General features: G+C 43.5%; 1 protein-coding gene across 4 annotated transcripts in view; it reads left to right on the top strand.

Moving 5' to 3' along the window:
* Positions 1–18980, top strand: part of CEP70 (centrosomal protein 70) — a 2129610-nt gene that overhangs the window by 254842 nt on the left and 1855788 nt on the right. For all 4 annotated transcript variants that reach the window (XM_044075003.1, XM_044074999.1, XM_044075002.1 and 1 more), the window contains exon 4: positions 13522–13702. In XM_044075003.1, the coding sequence (XP_043930938.1) occupies positions 13522–13702 (181 nt within the window). The remainder of the gene's footprint in view (positions 1–13521; positions 13703–18980) is intronic.

Here is an 18980-nt window from a genome sequence, read left to right as displayed (position 1 = left end):
TACTCTTTCATATTTGTATACATAGGTGTGTACTAGGCTAATGGCCCTGGGGCCTTTACAAGCCTAGCCCATAGAAGTGCCTTGGTATTGTGCCACCCCGTCGTTGGTTCCCAATGCCTCTATCAGGTAGAGCCGCTGGATTGATCCCCGGGGTGAACTTTGTTGTTCCCATCCTCTCATCAAGATTTCGCTTGAAGAGGGCTAGTGAGGTGTTCTGCTTGACATGTATGGGAAGTCTATTCCAGAGCATGGGTAGTCTCTGGCTTATGAACCTGTCCCTCCAGCATGTTCTGTTGATTGTGGTAATGAGGTTGAGGTCTCTGGAGTGTTTGGTGCGGAGTGATTGAGATTTCTTTAGATGTAGCATTTCTAACAGAGCTGGGTCAGACATGGCTTTGTAAGTCAAGCAGAGATCGCCTCTTGGTAAATGATATGAGACAGAGAATAGCTGGAGTTTTTTTTAGTCTGTCGGCATAGGACATGCATTTAAGGCCTAGGATCCTCTTCGTGAGGTACTTTTGTGGCCTATCCCGCTGTTGCAGGTGTCTAGTGAGGTACATGCCAAATGGGGCATTATACGCTATGACTGGTCTAATGAGGGAAGAGTAGAAAGAAATGATGACCTCTTTCTTCCTGGGTGCAAAACCCTTGGTAATGAGATGTGCCACATAGGACTTTCTGACCACAGTGGCAATGTGGTGGTCGAAGGAGATGTTGCTGTCAAGCTGTGTCCCCAGATCTCTTATAACGCCTTCGGTGTTCAGTGGGCTCCCATTGATGTGGTAATTACTGGGAACTGAGTTTTTTCCCAAAGGGGATGACTACGCATTTTTTGGCATTAAGCTTAAAGCCATGATTTTGACAACAGTGAATGGTCTTGGTGAGGCCTTTCTGTAGGATGTCTGCATCACTTGGGGAGTTGATAATGGCTCCCAGCTTGCTGTCATCTGCAAATTTGGTCAGCCAGAGTCCCTCCGTGTTAGCCTGGACTTCTGAGAAGTAGATGCCAAACAGGAGAGGACCCAGGACCAATCCCTGTGGGGCTCCACTTGTGACTGGTCGACAGTCTGACTTGGAGTCTGCTACTTTCGCACTGTGGGTCTGTGAGCCAGTTTGCAACCCACCTAACAATATAGGAGTTGATGCCTAGTTTACTGAGTTTATCAATAATTCCTGAGTGAGGAGTGGTATCAAAGGCCTTGGCCAGATCGAGGTAGGCTGTATGAACTGCATTACCTTCATCCACTGCCCTGGTGACTGACTCAAAGAAGTCAACCAGGTTGAGCAGGCATGATCTACCTTTCACAAAACCAAATTGCGTGGGATCTAGAGTTTGGAGATTTCCTATATCCTTGTTAATTAGGTCCATGATGATGTGCTCCATAGCCTTACATATCGGACTCGCCAGGCTAATGGGGCAATAATTTTCAGTGTCTGTAGTCGCTCCTCCTTTATGGAGAGGGATGACTGTATCAATGCGCCATTCAGTAGGGACAAAGCCTGAGGTGAGGCTGTGAGTGAACAGATCACACAGATGCGGTGCCAGTTCATTTTGTAATTCATGTAGAACACAGCCAGGAATATTGTCAGGTTCCACGGAAGCTGTATTCTTGGCCTTAGACAATGCAGCTTTAACCTGTGCTGCAGTAATGTTGGGTGCCTGGCATTCTTTTGGTATTGAGATTAGTCCTTTAGAGGGGTGAAGTTGGCACTGAATCTATCAGCCAGTATGTTTGCAATATCTGCTGGCTCGGTATAGGAAGTACCATTGTGCAGTAAGTCGAGCAAATCTGGGTATTGCCATGGAGATTCTTGATATAACTATAGAAGGCTTGGTAGTTGTTTAGTGTCTGCCGCAATTCTGCCTTCATAGATGGCTTTAGAGGTTTTGATAAGTGATCTCAACTTTTTCTTGAGGCTAATAAGGGAATTTTTCCAGTCTTGGGACTTCACCTTTTTCTGCAACAGTTTCTTCCTTCTGTTGTGGAGTTTAATGGCAGGGGACCACCAGACTAGCTTCCTTTTTTTGGAGGAGAGCATCTTGATTCTGTTGGGTATGGTTAGTTCCATGCATTTATGTACGTGTTCGTACAGTGCATTGGTGTATGATTCGGCAGTCTTGCATCTATTTTCCATTGGCATGGGTGCCGTGAAGTATTCTGTTTTACTGCATTTATTTGCAAAGGAAAGCTTTATTATGTTTTTTTAATTTGCTTTCTCTTAAAACATGTTACTCGTTCAAGCCAAGGGCTTTAAACCAGTCATTCCCCTATGTTAGAATGAGAAAAAGCATCAATTTTTCTTGTATCATACTCTTTTGATCAGACTTTTCTTTTTCTTAAATTGCAGTGCCTACATTTCTTAAAACTGAGCAAGGAGAAAGAAAAAAGAGGGGAAAAAGCAAAGTCACCTGTTTACTTTAGTATCCCCATTACACTTGCAAATAGCTGAGATCTTTACTTCATAGCATGCAGATTATTTCATGCACTATAAAGATATTACTGTTAAGAGCAAAATTTTAATCTGAAGTAGTTAACTTCATTATCCATCAACCATATCGGATCTGAGCCGACAGCTTCCAACAGCTAAGATCCGAGCTCTAAGCTCCTCCCCCTTACCCGTAATCCTCTGCTATCCCTTCCTGACCTCAGATCTAGTTTGCCGCGGTTCTCTCAGCAGCTTGATCGAGCTTCCAGGCGTGGTGGTTGTCAAATTTGTGAGAAAAAAAAATCTCCTTTTTCTTAGTTTAAACAAATTTTTGTGTGTGTGTGATTTAGCAGAGTTCCCCAGTAGCATTAACGTTTTCTTTATCTGGTGTTTAGTTATCCTTTTTAATGTTATTCCCCCTCGTGTGTGCGTTAGGGTGTGTGGTTTTGGGGCCTAGCGAGTGGTGTGTTGTTTCTTTTGTAGGTATGGCAGAGGCACCCAAAACATTCTTTTCAAAGTGTACAGAGTGTGGCCATAAGCTGTCCCCAGCAGATGGCCACACTCGGTGCGTTTTATGCCTTGGGGTTGAACATCTTTCTACCGGCTGCACTATTTGCGCAGCGTTCAACCCCAGGGCCCTCAAGGACCGGAGGTCGAAGCTGATTCTGGTGGGACTTCTGCCCCCGGACCCGGCTTCGTCCTCCGGTCCCTCCATGGCACCTGCCGCGGCTGCAGCAGCACCACCTGCTATTCCCCTTCCCCTGGCCGGGACTCAACCTCCCAACTTGGGCCAGGAGGAGAGGGAAGCCAGAAAGGAGAAACGCCGGGAAAAGCACCACAAGCGGCGGGCCGAAGCTTCTGCATTGGCCCCGCCAGCCAAACTGGTTTCTCCTCTTAGGGCCTCCGAGTCTTCTCCTTCCCGGCTCTGATCTCCCCACTTTTTGCCGGGACCAGAGGAGGAGGAGACCCGGTCGCCTTCGAGGTCATCGAGGCGGCACTCCCGGCTCTCCTCGGTGGCCTCATGAAGGTCTACCCGGAGTATGTCCAATGCAGACTTGGCCCGGATGATGCGTAGGTTTCTCCAGGCCCAGCTGCAGATGGGAGTGCTCCTGCCCCCCTCTGGGGGGGAGCTCGACCCCCTTTTTCACCCCGATTGCTCCTTCTCCGACCCACTACTGGGGTTTGGAGCCTTCAGAGCCGGGTAGCGTCTGAGCCGGGGGACTGTCGGTGCCGATAGTATCGGGTACTTTGGCGCCGATGGCACCTTCCAGTCTGTCGGGTCCATTTTCTTCAGATCCGAGCTCTCGGAGCCGAGAGCTGAGCTTCGGATCCGGAGGTGTCAGTATGGCTTTGGCTCCATCTCGGTCGGAGCATACTGGCCCTTCGGATCCGACCGCGTCAGCGCTGGCTCCGATCTGCACGTCGGATCCGAGGGAGGGTCTGCTCACGGATCCTAGGGAGAGCAGCTCTCCTTCAGCGTTCGATGTCGTGGAGAGGGTTTTGTCGAGGGATTCCAGGCCCCCGGCTTCAGCTACGGCTCCACCCTGCACTCCCTCTCAGACGGGTCTGCCTTCCATCACCCGGCCCCAGGGACAGCATACTCAGATGTCCCAGATAGTTCCCTTGCTGGAACAGGATGTGGTTGGTGATGCCTCTTCGGACAGCCCTCCCCAAGGAGGTCCCTCACAAACGCAAGTGCAAGAGGAGGCACTTGGACTCCCCTGAGTTCTTGACAGAGGACACAGACTTGGAGGAAGGGGAAGGTTCCCCAAGGTCACCCCTTGAAGACGTCTCCTTCGGAGACATCATGGAGATGCTTCGGATCAGAGGGGAGTGGTCTGCCCCAAAACCTTCCTCTGACAAGTCTGTGTTTCTGGAGGCATTTGAAGCAGGCCCGTCTACCTCTTGGGTGTCCCCTCCTGCCGATCCCCTGGTAGACCTGATTAATACCAGGGCATGGAAGAACCGGACACTGTGGAGCCCATTCCAAAGAGGCCGGACAAAATTCTCAGCCCCCCTTCGGACAAGTCATGTTGGAGCAAGGGAGCCCCGGTAGATGCCATGTTGGTGGCGGCCGCCACCAAAAGGGAACTAGCCCAGGAGAGTTCCTCGGTCCATCCTCCAGACAAGGAGTCTCAGACGATGGACCGTCTAGGGAAGAGGGTGTTCGCTTCAGCCACCTTTTCTGTGAGGTCGCTGAATTATATGGCACACGTGATACGGCTCCAGCGGGATCTTATCAAAGAATACGCTGGGTCGCCCCCAGAGTCCATGTCGGCGGAGGACAAGAAAGTGTACTCTACCCGAATGGCCACTCTCAAATCTATCTCCGATACCTCTATGCGGTTACTATCCCATGCCACAGAAGGAGCCGCTAGAGCTAGCGGAGCAGGCATCGTCCTACGGCGACAGGCGTGGCTCCGTCATTGTGATTTCGCGGAACCCTTTAAGGCATCGTTCGCAAATGCCCTGTTTGATGGTTCTGCCCTTTTTGGCAAGACCGTACGCGACACACTGGTCCAAAGCGAAAAAGATGGGAAGACATCTGCCGTCGGAGTCCGCTTCTCTGCTCCCCAGAGGTCCTTCTCCAAGAACCAAAAGAGACAGAAGAAGATGTGGTTCCAGAAGTCTCAACAGTCCCGTTTCGCTCCGGACCCCTTGTCCTTCAGAGGCAGAGGAGGACAGGGTGGATGTCGCCCTGGAGGCAGAGAGGGCCCGAAGAACTTTGTGTCCAGAGAACCTTTCTCTTATCTGCCCACGCAGCAACCCTGAGGAGTTACCCGACTGCTCCCCTCTGGAGGCAGTCAGGGGGCATTTCTCGAGGCACCTGGCAGCTTGGGAGTCCATTACAACAGATCGCTGGATGCTTCAGATCATATCCAGAGGCTACAAGATCCCTTTTCTCAATCCCCCTCTCAGTCCCTGAAGCCTCCCCGATGTCCCACCCAATCAAAGGGAGGCGGCAGCCGAGGAAATACTCTGGCTGCTAGAAGAAAGAGCAATCCAGCACGTCCCCCCAGACCAGTCCGGATCAGGCTTTTACTCCAGGTTCTTCTTGGTGCCAAAAAAGACGGGGGACCTAAGACCAATCCTCGACCTGTCCTTCCTGAACCTGTCAGTAGCCAAAGAAAAGTTCCAGATGGTCACCCTTCAGTCCATTCTCCCCCTTCTGCAGGAGAACGACTGGATGTGCTCCATAGACCTCAAGGATGCGTACTACCACATTTTGATGGACAGACGATCCAGGAGGTTTCTCCACTCCCGGCTGGGAGCCAGCCATTACCAATTCAGGGTCCCTTCCCTTTGGTCTCACCACAGCCCCCAGGGTGTTCACCAAAGTGTTAACTGTTGTAGCGGCCCACCTGAGACTCCAGGGAATTCGGGTCTTTCCATACCTGGACAACTGGCTCCTGACCGCCCCCACCAGGCATATACTTTGCACTGCCAAGGATTACTTTCTCCATCTAGCTCCCCGGCTGGGGATCACAATCAACATCGGAAAATCTTCCCTTCTTCCAACTCAAATCCTAGATTTCATCGGAGCCAGATTGAACACCAACCAACTTCTAGCCTTCTTGACTCTGGACTGGCTACGAACTCTGAAATTCCATGTACTAGCCCTTCTACAATCCCCAGCTCCCCCTGCAGAATTGGTCCTGGTGGCTCTAGGCTCGATGGCGGCAACCATCAACCTACTACCCATTGCGCGCTTAAACATGAGAGTTCTTCAATGGACCTTACAAGTCCAGTGGTCCTTGCTACATCCCCTGAGCTTCCCCGTTTCTCTCAGCAGGGTGTGCAGGAAAGCCCTCTTATGGTGGCTCCAGTCCCCGGACCTCCAAAAGGGGCGCCCCTTCTCTGTGTCCCCTCCTCTAGCCACTGTGACCACGGATGCCTCTCGCCTCCGGTGGGGGAGGCACTGCTTTGGCAGGACCATCTAAGGCACGTGGAACCATTCGGAGACCTCATTGCATATCAGTGTCCTAGAGATGAGAGCAGTGCTTTTGGCGCTGCAAGCACTTCAAAGCCTTCTTCCCTTGGGGACAATTGCGATCCAGACAGACAACATGTCGGTCGTCTGGTATATCAACAAACAAGGGGGAACCAGGTCCTATCCACTTTGTCGGGAGGCCATGAGAGTGTGGGAATGGGCTATGTCCACCAACCGCTTTCTCATAGCGATGCACATTCTGGGACGGTCCAACATTTTGGCAGGCAGACTGAATCGATCCATCTTGTCACTGTACGAGTGGTCTCTGAATCCCAAAGTAGCGAAGCAAATCTTCTCCAAATGGGGTCAACCTTGTTGCAATCTTTTCGCCTCTCCTTCGAACGCAAAGTGCAGCGACTACTTCGCTCTAATTCCCCCACCCGGGGAATCCCCCAGAGACTCTCTGGTACATGTTTGGCCACCCGGTCTACTTTATGCTTACCCTCCTCTGCCCCTGATGCTAAAGTTTTTACAGAAAGCCAGACAATTGGGGAGCAGAATAATCCTCATTGCTCCATTCTGGCCTTGTCAAGCTTGGTTCCCATATCTATGGTCCCATCTAGTGAATCCCATCCCGGATCTGATCTCTCACCCATCAGGCCTGTCAACCCCGAATCTGGACAACCTCAAGCTCACAGCTTGGTTGATCCAGTTCCAGTGATCGCTAGGACTCCCGGTATCTCGTCCCCTGGCAAGCCTATTCTAGTAGCCGCTCACAAGCCATCTACTAGAAGAATCTATAATAGTAAATGGAAGCGTTTTTCTATTTGGGCGGAGGATCGGAACTTGGATCCCTTTACAGCTCCGTTGCCAGCAGTACTAGATTTTCTGTCAGGGTTATTCGACCAAGGTCCTAGCTCTTCTACGGTCAAAGTCCAGTTGGCCACAATCTCTCATTATCATGTTGGCAATGATCTTGGCCCTTTGACTTCGTCCAAATTATGTAAGACCTTCCTAAAAGGCACTTTCCTACTAAGACCTCCAGTAAAAGATGCAGTCCCTCCTTGGGATTTAACTGTTGTACTTCAGTCTCTAACAGCTCCTCCCTTTGAGCCTGCAACTTTGGTGGATCTGAAATACTTATCTTAGAAGACAGCTTTTCTTGTTGCCATAACTTCGGCCAGAAGGGTCTCGGAGCTTCAAGCCCTTTGCGCCAAGCCACCGTATTTGATTTTCCACAAAGATAGAGTCTCACTCAGGACCAACCCCTCCTTTCTGCCCAAAATTGCATCAGAGTCTAATATCAACCAATCTATTAATTTACCAGTCTTCTTCCCAAATTATCAGAACAAAGGTGAATACAAGTTGCACTCTCTAGATGTACATAGGCAACTAAGATTCTATTTGCACAGGACAGCTGATCACAGGAAATCAGACAAGCTTTTTGTATCCTTTGCCAAGTCCTCTTTGGGAAAACCTGTATCAAAAGTCACATTGTCCAGATGGATTTCTCAATGTATTCTTTTGGCATATGAGAGTTCTGGCCAGCCTGCACCTCAAGGAGTCCATGCCCATTCTACTCGATAGATTTCTACCTCTGCGGCTTTTCGATCTAGGGTGTCGTTGGATGACATTTGTTCAGCAGCCACTTGGGCTTCATCTCATACATTTATAAATCATTACAAGTTGGATATTGTTTCCAGAGGGAGAGCATCCTTTGGCTCTGCAGTGCTTTGGAACATCCTTCCATGAGGACCTCCCAAGAATCAGGTAGCTGGGGACTCTGTCCCATAGGTTGATGGACAAATGAAGTTAACTACTTCAGATTTAGAAGTTATGTACTTACCATTATGTTCCATCTGAGTAGGTAAACTTCATTTGTCAGCAACAGTCCCTCCCTCCGTCCCCCTAACCTATATGGATGTTCGAAGGACTCCTGCTTTCATGGCGGATTGTCTCCAGGTTGGAGTAGGGAGGTGGTTCTTGGTATCGTATGGTTTCTGGATAAGCAAACTCGATCTGAGGTTAGGAAGGGATAGCAGGGGCTTATGGGTAAGGGGGAGGGGCTTGGATCTTAGCTGTTGGAAGCTGCAGGCTCGGATCCGATATGGATCCGATAACCCATAGGTTGATGGACAAATGAAGTTTACCTACTCAGATGGAACGTTATGATAAGTACATAACTTCTAATTTTACTTAAAGTTCCTTTCCTTCCTCTTCCCCTATCATAAGTGTTCATCCAAACGTTAATGACATGAAGTAGGACTTATGTTTTATAGTCCACTACAAGTTTAACAAAGTCACCAGGTTTTCTTGTTCTGTCATGTTTCACAAATGTAATAAATGCTTTGTAATCTCACACTTATTTGTCAATGTCTGAGCAACTGGTTTTATTCCTATTTATCTTCATTGGAAAATGTTTCACTGCACAATCTCTCTGGTCTTTAGTACCAGAAGAACAAAAAGCAGATTCGCCTTCTGTTCCATAGCTCACTTATTGTTGGGACAAATGTTTGTATTTCCTCCTTAGCATATTTTGCATGAAGAAATTATTCTGTCCTTCCAGGAAAGAATATACTGAAAATAGCTGGTTACAGCAGTTTGAATCTCGCACCTGCTTTTCGATATTCCCTGATTCCTGGAATAAATGTACTCCTCTTCAGCCTACTGTGCAGTGAGTAATCATTTTCCAGAAACACTCTACTGCCTCCCACTTTTAGTACTTTTCTCCTGCCACAGTTTTGTGAGAATCAACTCCTACAAGTAGGATTGCACCTTTACTATTAAAGGTCTAGGTTGGTTTCTTATGCCCTGGTTTGAAGCATACAAATGATGTGCCCTTTCAGTTAACAACAACTGCTGTGGAATGCAAGTCCAGTTGCTTATTTGTGCTTTCATAAAATTAATACAGTGTGTTCTTTCTAGCTTCTCTGGTACAGCTGAAAATCTCAGGTTTTTCCTACATGCTCTTTCCTCTAAGTGTATTATTTTTTGAAACCTCTCTTCTTGAACAGTCTCATATTCAGAGAGCCTCTTCTTCATTTCAGCCTCTGATTTTTTGCAGTTTTTATCAACTCATCTGAATATCTGTTTAAAGCTTCTTCCATTTTTTCCAGCATTTTGTCATTCGAGTTGATGTACTCCATCAACATTTTGTTTATTTTAATCAGCTCTGAGTAAATTTGACTTATTTTTTTCCTTTAGGTTACTGAAAGTCATATATTGTGCAAAGCTGGAGCTTGTACCGCTTTTTGCTGAATAGCCCCAAAATTTTTCTGAATCCGTGTTTTTTCCTCACCTTTTGTGATTGATTTAATGTTAAGTCCTCTGAATTCCTTTTTTGCTGCAACCAGGTAGTGCACTTAATAGCCACTTACTGAAATTTACGAGTTTACTGTTTCTGTCTTCTGAGTTTCTCTTTTCACACTGGAAGACCTGAAATTAAGCTGTTACGTAATGTGCAGCCATCTTGGAAGTCTCCAAGGTGGAAACATTTTTGACCAAGTTTGGACAAGAGCAGTTAAGCTTGATGATGCTTTTTTGTTAGTTTCAGCTAGTGAACAAGTTAAGTGGAAGGTCCCTGATTGTATTTTGTAAGCATTAGTATATGAAAAAAATATAACTACAAATTGGAAGCAAATTAACTTTGATATGTGAACTGGTTTTGCAGATGAACGAGCTTTGGATGCTGAAAATGGCAGCTGCTGATATTCGGATACGGAAAAAGTTATGGCTAAAGTGGTCACTGTGGGATACATGGACCTCGGATCAGAGTTAACAAAGGTGTACTTGACACTGTAAACAAGAAGACTGTTAGTAGGAAGTAAAATACCCTGTGTTGGCAAGTAATGGATAATTCAATATTTATTTGGAATGTATTACCCAAAGTGGTAATTTGAAGGGAAAAAAAAGTAGAATTGAGTCTCTGAATGAGAACTGGGAATATACAAATAAATGGCAGTGCATGTACAATTTGTTAAATGCTGTAGCTTTATGTTTACAGTATACAATTTTGTTTTGAGTGAGTTGTATAGAATACAGACAAGTAGAGTAAAAGGTTAGAAGTTGTAGTAGGATGAGATGAGAATAAAGCAATATATAGTTGGAAGAGTAAAGGGGAAGACTAGTAATGTGACGTTAGTGTAAGTAAATATGAATTTGTAAGAAAGGAATGTTTTATCACAAAATGTTCAAAATATGTGCTCGTATGCATTCCACTCTTGTCGACCATCTTTGGCTGTTATTTGAGGCTGCACTTGAATGTTTTCCAAGCATATCCTTTTTTGCTGCCGCTTTCTTTTCAGTATTTTGAGGTGGTTTACCATTAAAGTTCAGTGAAGGTCTTTTCACTGCCTCATTTTTTTACATTAGTTGAAATGCTCATTGTATATTGTTGAAATGGTAAATGTCCTCAAAATATATTTTGCTGCAATGGTCAGTTTACCTTCAGCTTGTGAAGGAATGAACAAGAGTATTTTCAGTCAGACAAGAAGATGGTTGGTCCTTTACATATGTCTGAAGTTAAGCAGGTTTTGTAGGGTTTGTAGATCTGCATAGATCCACAGCATGATACTTAATTGTAATAGATGAGGATAAAAGTTTTTGCAGTTACAGGAAAAAAGACTGGGGTCTTATGACTTGGACTCCCACCAGTATGACCACTTAATGCTAAAAGACTAGGCAATCCATGTGTATCTGGGAAGAGGTGACAGGTGGAAATTACAAAAAGATGGTTTCCTTTTTCGTAGATGCTGACACTTGCAGAACAAGCATCAGCTGCCTTAAATGAGTACATCTCGTTATCTTTGAGATTGTGGTGTAAATAGAAAAGAACACACACAAGATGTGTAAAGATTTTTTTCAACAAAACAGAGCTACATTTCTGTTTCTGCTGCATAAGCCACATTTGCCTATATTATTTGTGGAGGACACTGCTGTAATGGGCATCCTGCAACATCTGGTTGTGATGGATCATTCATATCCTCACTGAAAAATATGTACCTGTGTGATGTTAGGAGGTAGTGCCATCTGTGCCAGGGAGAGTAGGGCAGTGCGTGTGTACATATGCCAGCATAGCTAGCTGGAAATTTGTAAAGAGTCTTGTTATTTGACTATGTCACTGATTTGTACAGATGTTTAAGTTAAAAATATATTCATAAAGTTCTTCTTCTTTAGGCTTTTCCCGATTAGGGGTCACCACAGCGGATAACTCAGCCCGCTCATGATTGGCAGTGGAGTTTTTACAGTGCTAAGTTGTCAGCCCCGGCACCCAACCTTCCACAGAAGGGCACACACATGCATGCACTCACACCTAGGGCCAATTTAGTGTGTCCAATCCACCTACAGCATCTCTTTGGGATGTGGGAGGAAACCGGAGTACCCAGAGGAAACCCACGCGAATTAGGGAGGACATGCAAACTCTGCACAGAAGGCACCCCAGCTGAGGATCGAACCGGAGAACCTCTTGCTGTGAGGCAACAACACTAACCACTGCACCACCGTGGCTGCCCCACTTGTGCTAAATATGCTTCAACAGCAGGTCCTGCTGGACAGAAAAAATGTATGCATGTATATTAGGTTGTACTGCTATAACTGACTAAATGTGTATGTTTTATCAGAGAAACCTGGAAGGGTGGAAAGTTTGAAATTGTGTTATACATTTCAGATGCTGCCACAGATCTTAGCAGAGCTGTGTGTGTGTGTGTGTGTGTGTGTGTGTGTGTGTGTGTGTGTGTGCATTGTACCAGAGTCAGGTGACCAGAGGTGATGTCATCCTCTAACCAGCATCTTATTTCTTTGGAACCCTCTCATCAGCACTTTAGAATCTGTCAGAAAAAATTTCTGACAGGATATATATCTCACACATCCACACAGATAGAGAGATCATCTGGCTTTTGCTGTGGTAAAACGCTCAGCACACAGTTTGTATTGCTTTAGTAAGTAGTCGGGGAACAGTAATTCTTTTGTTAGGGATATTTAGTGAGTATAGTTTAGTACTGTTTTCTGCATCTGTTAGAAATTCTTCATCTGTATTATTTTTATGTCTGTGGTTGAAACTCTGTTGTGTATTGTATTCAGTACTCTCCTGTTTTATCATTAAATATTTTAATACCTTTCATTGTTGCTGGTCCTTCAGAGAATACTTTTAACATCTTGAGAGTACTTGTGCTTATTTTATTGACACTGTGGTCAATCCTGAAGGCCTTGCTGCGTTGGTCACACCCTACCATTTGTATTAGTATTAACTTTACACAGTATAATTGGGTACCCTTTGTAAGAGCCTTAGGGTAGCTGACTGGTGGAAGCGTGATTACCTCAGAGTCTGAGCAGAAAAAGGCATAGTTAGCGAACCTGTACTAACTTTTCTAGATGTGGGTGGGTGGGGGTCATGTGTGTGTGTGTGTGTGTGTGTGTGTGTGACTCAAATATCCAAGTGTGTGTGCGTCAGCTGGTGGGAACAGGGACACAGAGCTCCAAAGTGGTCAGTGTGGAGTTTTGTGTGGGTCTGGAGAGAGAGAGAGTCCAGCCCCAGGTCTGGAGCATGCTCCCTGTTTGCTGTTAAGGGAAATTGTGCTTGGTGCAGGGAGCTGCATCTGGAAATACTGTGTCACTTCATCTTTGCTCTTGGCGACCATCCCTCCCTGGAGTCAGTGGTGAGGATTGGGAGTCTCCTTGATTGCTGTATCGGAATAGAGACCCATCACTACCTGCATGACAGTGTTGGTGAATGATTTGCTTTGCAGCAAAGTACTGTACATATGCAGGACTGTAAATACTATGACCTAGAAAGCAGAGTGGAAAGTAACACCTTCATTATGCAGCATAGCCTTCAAAAGACTGAACCTGTGCCTTAGTGTTTTGAAGCTGACAAAAGCCATCACCCAGAAATATCCAGTCTCTTCATATGGTAATCAAACTCTCTACAAATTGCTTTTACAGCTGATGTTAATAGAAACTGCTGCTCAGCAAATCTACAACGCAGTATGAGGAACACTGCATGCCTGCTTGGCAGTGCTGGGTTCACAGAGGCAGTATCATTTTGTTGCCATGCCATTACTGAAATCATAAAGCCTGCAGTGTATCTTTTCGTTGTTACTTGATATTCTAACAGATACCTTTAAGTGAATGTGGTCGTATACCCCTTATTCCTTTATTTTCTTCAGAGATGATATTCGTCAGCAGTATGGGCGAGCTTCTCGTCAAGAACAGCGGACAAGTGAACTAGAGCAAGTACTTGATAATGTGAAAACAAAGATTCAAGAGATGGAAGATGACTTTATAAAAAAGACATGCCAACAACAAAACCATGTTAAACAGCTTCAAAAAGATAAACGGGATATTCAGGTAAGAGGTTGAACTTCATTGGGACCTTTTTTGCATTCGTCATAAGGATCTTTACAAAAATTTGTGGTGTAGGAGTTACCTGGTGACAGATGTCAGTCTCTAGACATTACCTTTTTTAGCAGCTGGACACCCATATGAGTCTGTCGATGTAATCTTGAATCATGGTCATTTGAAGGGAGTCCAGCGATAAAAGCCTACCAATTTTCTGCAATACCCTTTGGATTATCTACCCAAAGTGAGCAGTTAGGTTGCTGTAGTGTTTATTATTTCTAGTCTTCAGTCTTTGTTAGTGCTAATTACAGACAGACTGTCTTGTATATCGTTTTATACAGTGTCTAATGATAGCCCAAGTAAAAATTACCAGAGTGTCTTTTTTGGGGTCTAATTCTTCCAGAAAACTGTCATTTATAGAGGGACTTCTTTACAGGAAGAGAGTCAAGATACTGCTAATCATGAGCAATGCTGAAAAATAAGAAAAAATTTACTTCAGTTATGACAGCTAAGTACTGACAAATTTTTTAAAGCATAACAAATTAGTTTGTTTCTGGTTCTCCTGTTTCTTCTCGGCATGTTATAATTTTATTTAGCTACTAATTTATAAGTAAGATTGAATATTTGGGTTAAAAGAAAAAAACTTCCTAGATAAAGAAACTGTGTGTTGAGTCTTTTACATGAAGTTAAAAAATAAAGGTCTGTCATCACTATCCATGAAATGTAGGCCTGTCATACTGAGTAAGGCTTCTCTTCCAGGAGCTGCTTTGGATGTTAAGATTCATTCACTGATTTTGTAGGCTAAAGTCTGCTATATTTCCCTTGTCCTCCTCACTTCCTTAACAGATGGTTCCTGCTGAGGAGGAGGTGGTGCTAGGGTAGGTTGTTTTAATTTGTGTTATGATAGCCAAATTCATGTCTGATGCTAGAACATTCTAAGCTAATGTAATTATATCTCCCACTCCTCGGGCATCTCATGTGTGATTTGCATCTGGATCTGTACTACTTTTAGTTCCAGTAACTCCCCTTATTTTTGCTCCTGCTTCTTTAGGTGACTTTTAGTTTACGGAGGGCCATGTCATTGTTTTGATGTAGTTTTCTCATTTTTTTAACTTGTCCATTAAATTGAATGACCATTTCTGCAAACGTTGTAGGTCACAGTATTTTTACATTAAACTGTCATTTGGTTTAACTCAGTTTAGTAGTTGTGCTTTGTGTTTGAAATATTAACTACTGTTTAATGAACTGCTGGTGCAGTTCTGTTGTATCAGATTTGAGATTGTGCTATATATATTATATAATGTTTTAGATTTTGCATGTTGATGGTGTTTGCTCTTTCTTAGCAGTTGCGCTATCCTGGAGCTGCTGTATTTAAGTAAACATGAATATGGGGGTGCAGGAAGGCTTGACTCCTTGTAATAACATTTTGGTTAGGTCCTTTCTAATTTTGTTTGAAACTGCATGTTTAGATTAAAAAATGCAATTTTGACTATTCAGTTCCATCTGTTAGCATTTATTTCAGATTATGCTGATCTGTTAACCTCAATATGAGGGTAGCGGGAGAGATGCTTGTATCAGAGACTACAGTCCTGTGGGAGTGGGCATCTGATACTTGGACATACTATAGCACTGGGTGTCTGTGGATAGGAAATCAAACCATGTAATGATATGCTTATGGCTTCTGTAGATTATAGAAAAACATTAGGAGTATGCTTCATTACAGCAGATGGATTGTCAGATTGCAAAAGCTCTCTTCAAGCTTTCAATATTGAGTGTTGCATGTAAAAAAAAAAGTACAAAGCCTTTATTTGTGTCTCCTTCAACTTTAGAGGAGGTTTGTAAATGAGCTTTATAGTATGTTCCAAGAGAATACCCACTGTGAAAAAAATAAAGAAACTGATTCCACAGGATCCAAAGAGCAGTTTAAACGTATATTCAGACATCCTGTGGCTGACTGTTCAGTGATCGACTTAGGTGTGCCAAGTGGTGCAAAAATTTCAGTAGCTGTTAATATTCTGCCAAGTTATGAGAGAGAGAACAGGTTTGGTACCATGTTGTATACATCTACTACCTTCCGAATTATAAACTATGAAACCCACATGGTTCAGTACCATGGCGAGATTTTCATCCAGATTGGTGACATAGCTCTATTTGTGTTTTACTTGGATCGCTTGTCTGTGTACTTAAAGGATTTTCAACTAGAAACAGACTTCCTGCCTTGCTTGGTTTACTTTCGAATACTTAGTAATTCTGTACAATTATATATTTTTATTTATTTATTTTTTTACTTAAGACGAGTTTAAGTTCACTATTTCTACTACTTTTATCTGATCTGATTAATTGTATAGTGATTAAGTAGAGATATATGGACTGAAAATCTTCCACACAGAGAAGTTTCTTACACTGTTTTGTAACGATTAAAGGAGTACTGACAGGGATTTTGAGTGCTTCTTGTGCTTCTACTTTGTGAAGGAGCTGGGACAAGAAGTGCAGATTAAGTGTGCTGCTTTGTATACACGAGTTGACAACTTACCTTCTGACTGACTTGCAACAGCAACTCTTTTTCTCAGCTGAATCATGGATGCTTACTCCGCTCCTACTGATTCCACTCCTAATGTTACTAATAGGAAAAAGATGTCTTACCAAGGAGCCCTTGCTGCTGTTGCTGGCTTAGTCTACACCTCCGCCTGTATTGGATGAACCTGTAATGACCATTGGTTTATCTCAGACCACTCACTCACCTCTCCAGCTTCTTCTGGTGTAGTGCTTTTGGCCATCATAAACTGGGGGTCAGCCATGTCCTCTTCAGCTGTTCAAGGTCTGATCCGCACATGGGGAAAACCTCCTTGTCTAAGGTTTGGAGACGCTCCAGATGATTCTTCACAGGGTAACCAAGGCAAGAGACCATTAGACCAGTCAGATGTCCATCCTTCAAGTCTGTCTTCTTCCATAGGGACTCGTATAAAGAAAAAAACAGCTTAAACATTGTTTATCTCAAGAGGTAATTACAATCAAGGAAGATGATTTTATTATTTTAGCAAGACATGCATTGCAGGTTGTAAATCCTAGTGTCCAGAAGCCATTATAGGCAAGTATCCTCTGTAAATAAATGTATTTAAAAACAGGGTCTGATGATTCTGATTGTGGCCGAGACAGTGACTTCACGAGTCCAGCTTTCTGACTGTGAAGAAAATATTAACTTGTATGACTCATATTCTCATGTGGAGGAATTTTTTGTTAATCAGACCATAGCTAGGTTGAATGAGGTAGTTTTATGGGAACAACTAGATATTCCCTATTAACTGAGAAGATGTGGTATGTTACAGATGGATATTCCTCATTCCTTTCCTTTCTCTCCTATTAACTTCCAGCCTTGGAGGAGGTTTTGAATACTGCTATTAATCATCCTAATATCCAGACTTCAGTACCTAAAACAATGAGATAAAATGTTTAAAGTGCCTCAGACTCTCATCTTGGATCATACCCAGCAGCTATAGCCAAAAGTATCTACTTTATCACCTGCTGTGACAGTAGGCTGTTATTGAACACTAACCCTTCACCTGGTGACAAGGCAGGCAAGATGTTGGATCAACTAGGTAAGAGAAAGCTTTCTTCTTCCACTTTAACTTTCAGAATTTTCAACTATAAGGCATAAATGTGGAGATTTATGCTTTGTTATATGGATAGGATGAGGGAATGTGCTACCTTAATACAGAAGAAAGTTATTTTTTTGAGTCAAACTGTTTCTGCTTTGTCCCATGTATCCAAATATGCTTTGAGAATTGTGATGGCTGTGCACATACTGTGTCTATGGCCACTGCTACAGGGTTGAGAAGATATGCTTTGTTACATAACCAAAGTTTGTTGATGAGCTTGGGTACATAACAAAACGTTTGCTAATGAAGACAGTGTCTAAAATCTTAAATTCTGCTTTAGATGAGGAGGCATTCTTTGGCTCTTCTGCTACCCAGGTTCTCAAACCATTTGTTGAAAGAGGAAAACTAATTCCTGGAGTATCTAAAATTTTTCATGTCCCTCAATATATTTTAGGCCACTCTTTTACTAAAAAGCCAAATTAGCAAAAACAAGTCATAATCTGGCAAACAAGGAGATCAAAAGAGATGGCTGGAGGGAAATGAAAAAAAAAACAGGGATCCTTTAAGAAAAGAGGACAAACCAACAGTACAGTATAACTATGCCAGCATATTCCCCCCATTTGTTCTTCTTAGCCCAGTATCTCCTCAGACCTGTCCAACAAGCTGGTCCTCAACATTCTACTACGGCAAAAGATAGTCTCACACTCTTGTGTGTTAAAAATGATGCGGGAACATACCTTTTGGCCTTTTAGCACAAAAAAAATCTAGACAAAACCTAAAATAATGGGGGTGGGGGGCAAAGACTCCCAAATAGGGACAGATATTAAATATTGCTCTTATACACTTAGTTGGTAGAATAACATGATTTGTTTTAGCATGCATTTTCTGAAGGATATGAATTGTGAAACTCAAATTTATGTCATTATTTAATGATTCTAATCTTCAGTGATTTGCCAGAAGACCACAATTTATGTGAGAACAGACCAAAACACGTGGCAAAAATCTGGACATTCTTCAAAAATCATGACTGTTGAGAGAGGGTATGTGCAGAAGGGTTACAGAAGGCACTGAATACAAAAGCCTCCTTTCAGGGGAATTCCTCCCCACCCTCTGAATCATACAGAATATTTTCCTCAGGTTCTTCAGTCTTTACACACAGGAGTCATAGAATCAATGTCTGCAAGTCAAAGGGGTAGAGACTTTGTTCTAGAATATTTCTGGTACCAAAGAAGGAGTATATACCGTATATAAGTTGGTTAATGATTTTGTGCCATTGATCCCTAGTAAACCTAAAAGGTATAAATCTCCATGAGGAAGTTGTTACTTCCAAAAATTATATAGCAGGGTTTGAAATTTGTGGAAAAGATAGACACAGATGAATTTTAAGCAAATTAGAGTACTCCTGAATAAATTACGGCAATATTATGAGAAAAAGTTGGCAAATGAGGTACAAAAATAAGCATTTTATAGTAATTTGAAACAATACAAAAATGCATGTCAGGGTCCAGCTGTTACTGTTAAAAGTAATCTGCATATTGATAATAGCTTATTGTCTGTTTTCTGAAGCATTTTGTAAAGGATCATGGTTTTGCAGGTGGTAGGTCCTGTGGTACAAATTTACTTTCTTTTTGCAGTCATTTATGGAAAATATTGAGTGATGGGGCAGCTGCTGATATAACATATTTGGATAT

This window comes from Protopterus annectens, chromosome 6.part0 (genome assembly GCF_019279795.1).
Source record: "Protopterus annectens isolate FY-2018-M chromosome 6.part0, PAN1.0, whole genome shotgun sequence".
Taxonomy (NCBI): domain Eukaryota; kingdom Metazoa; phylum Chordata; order Ceratodontiformes; family Protopteridae; genus Protopterus; species Protopterus annectens.
The sequence above is the reverse complement of the archived record's forward strand: the minus strand, read 5'-3'. Positions and strand labels throughout refer to the sequence as shown.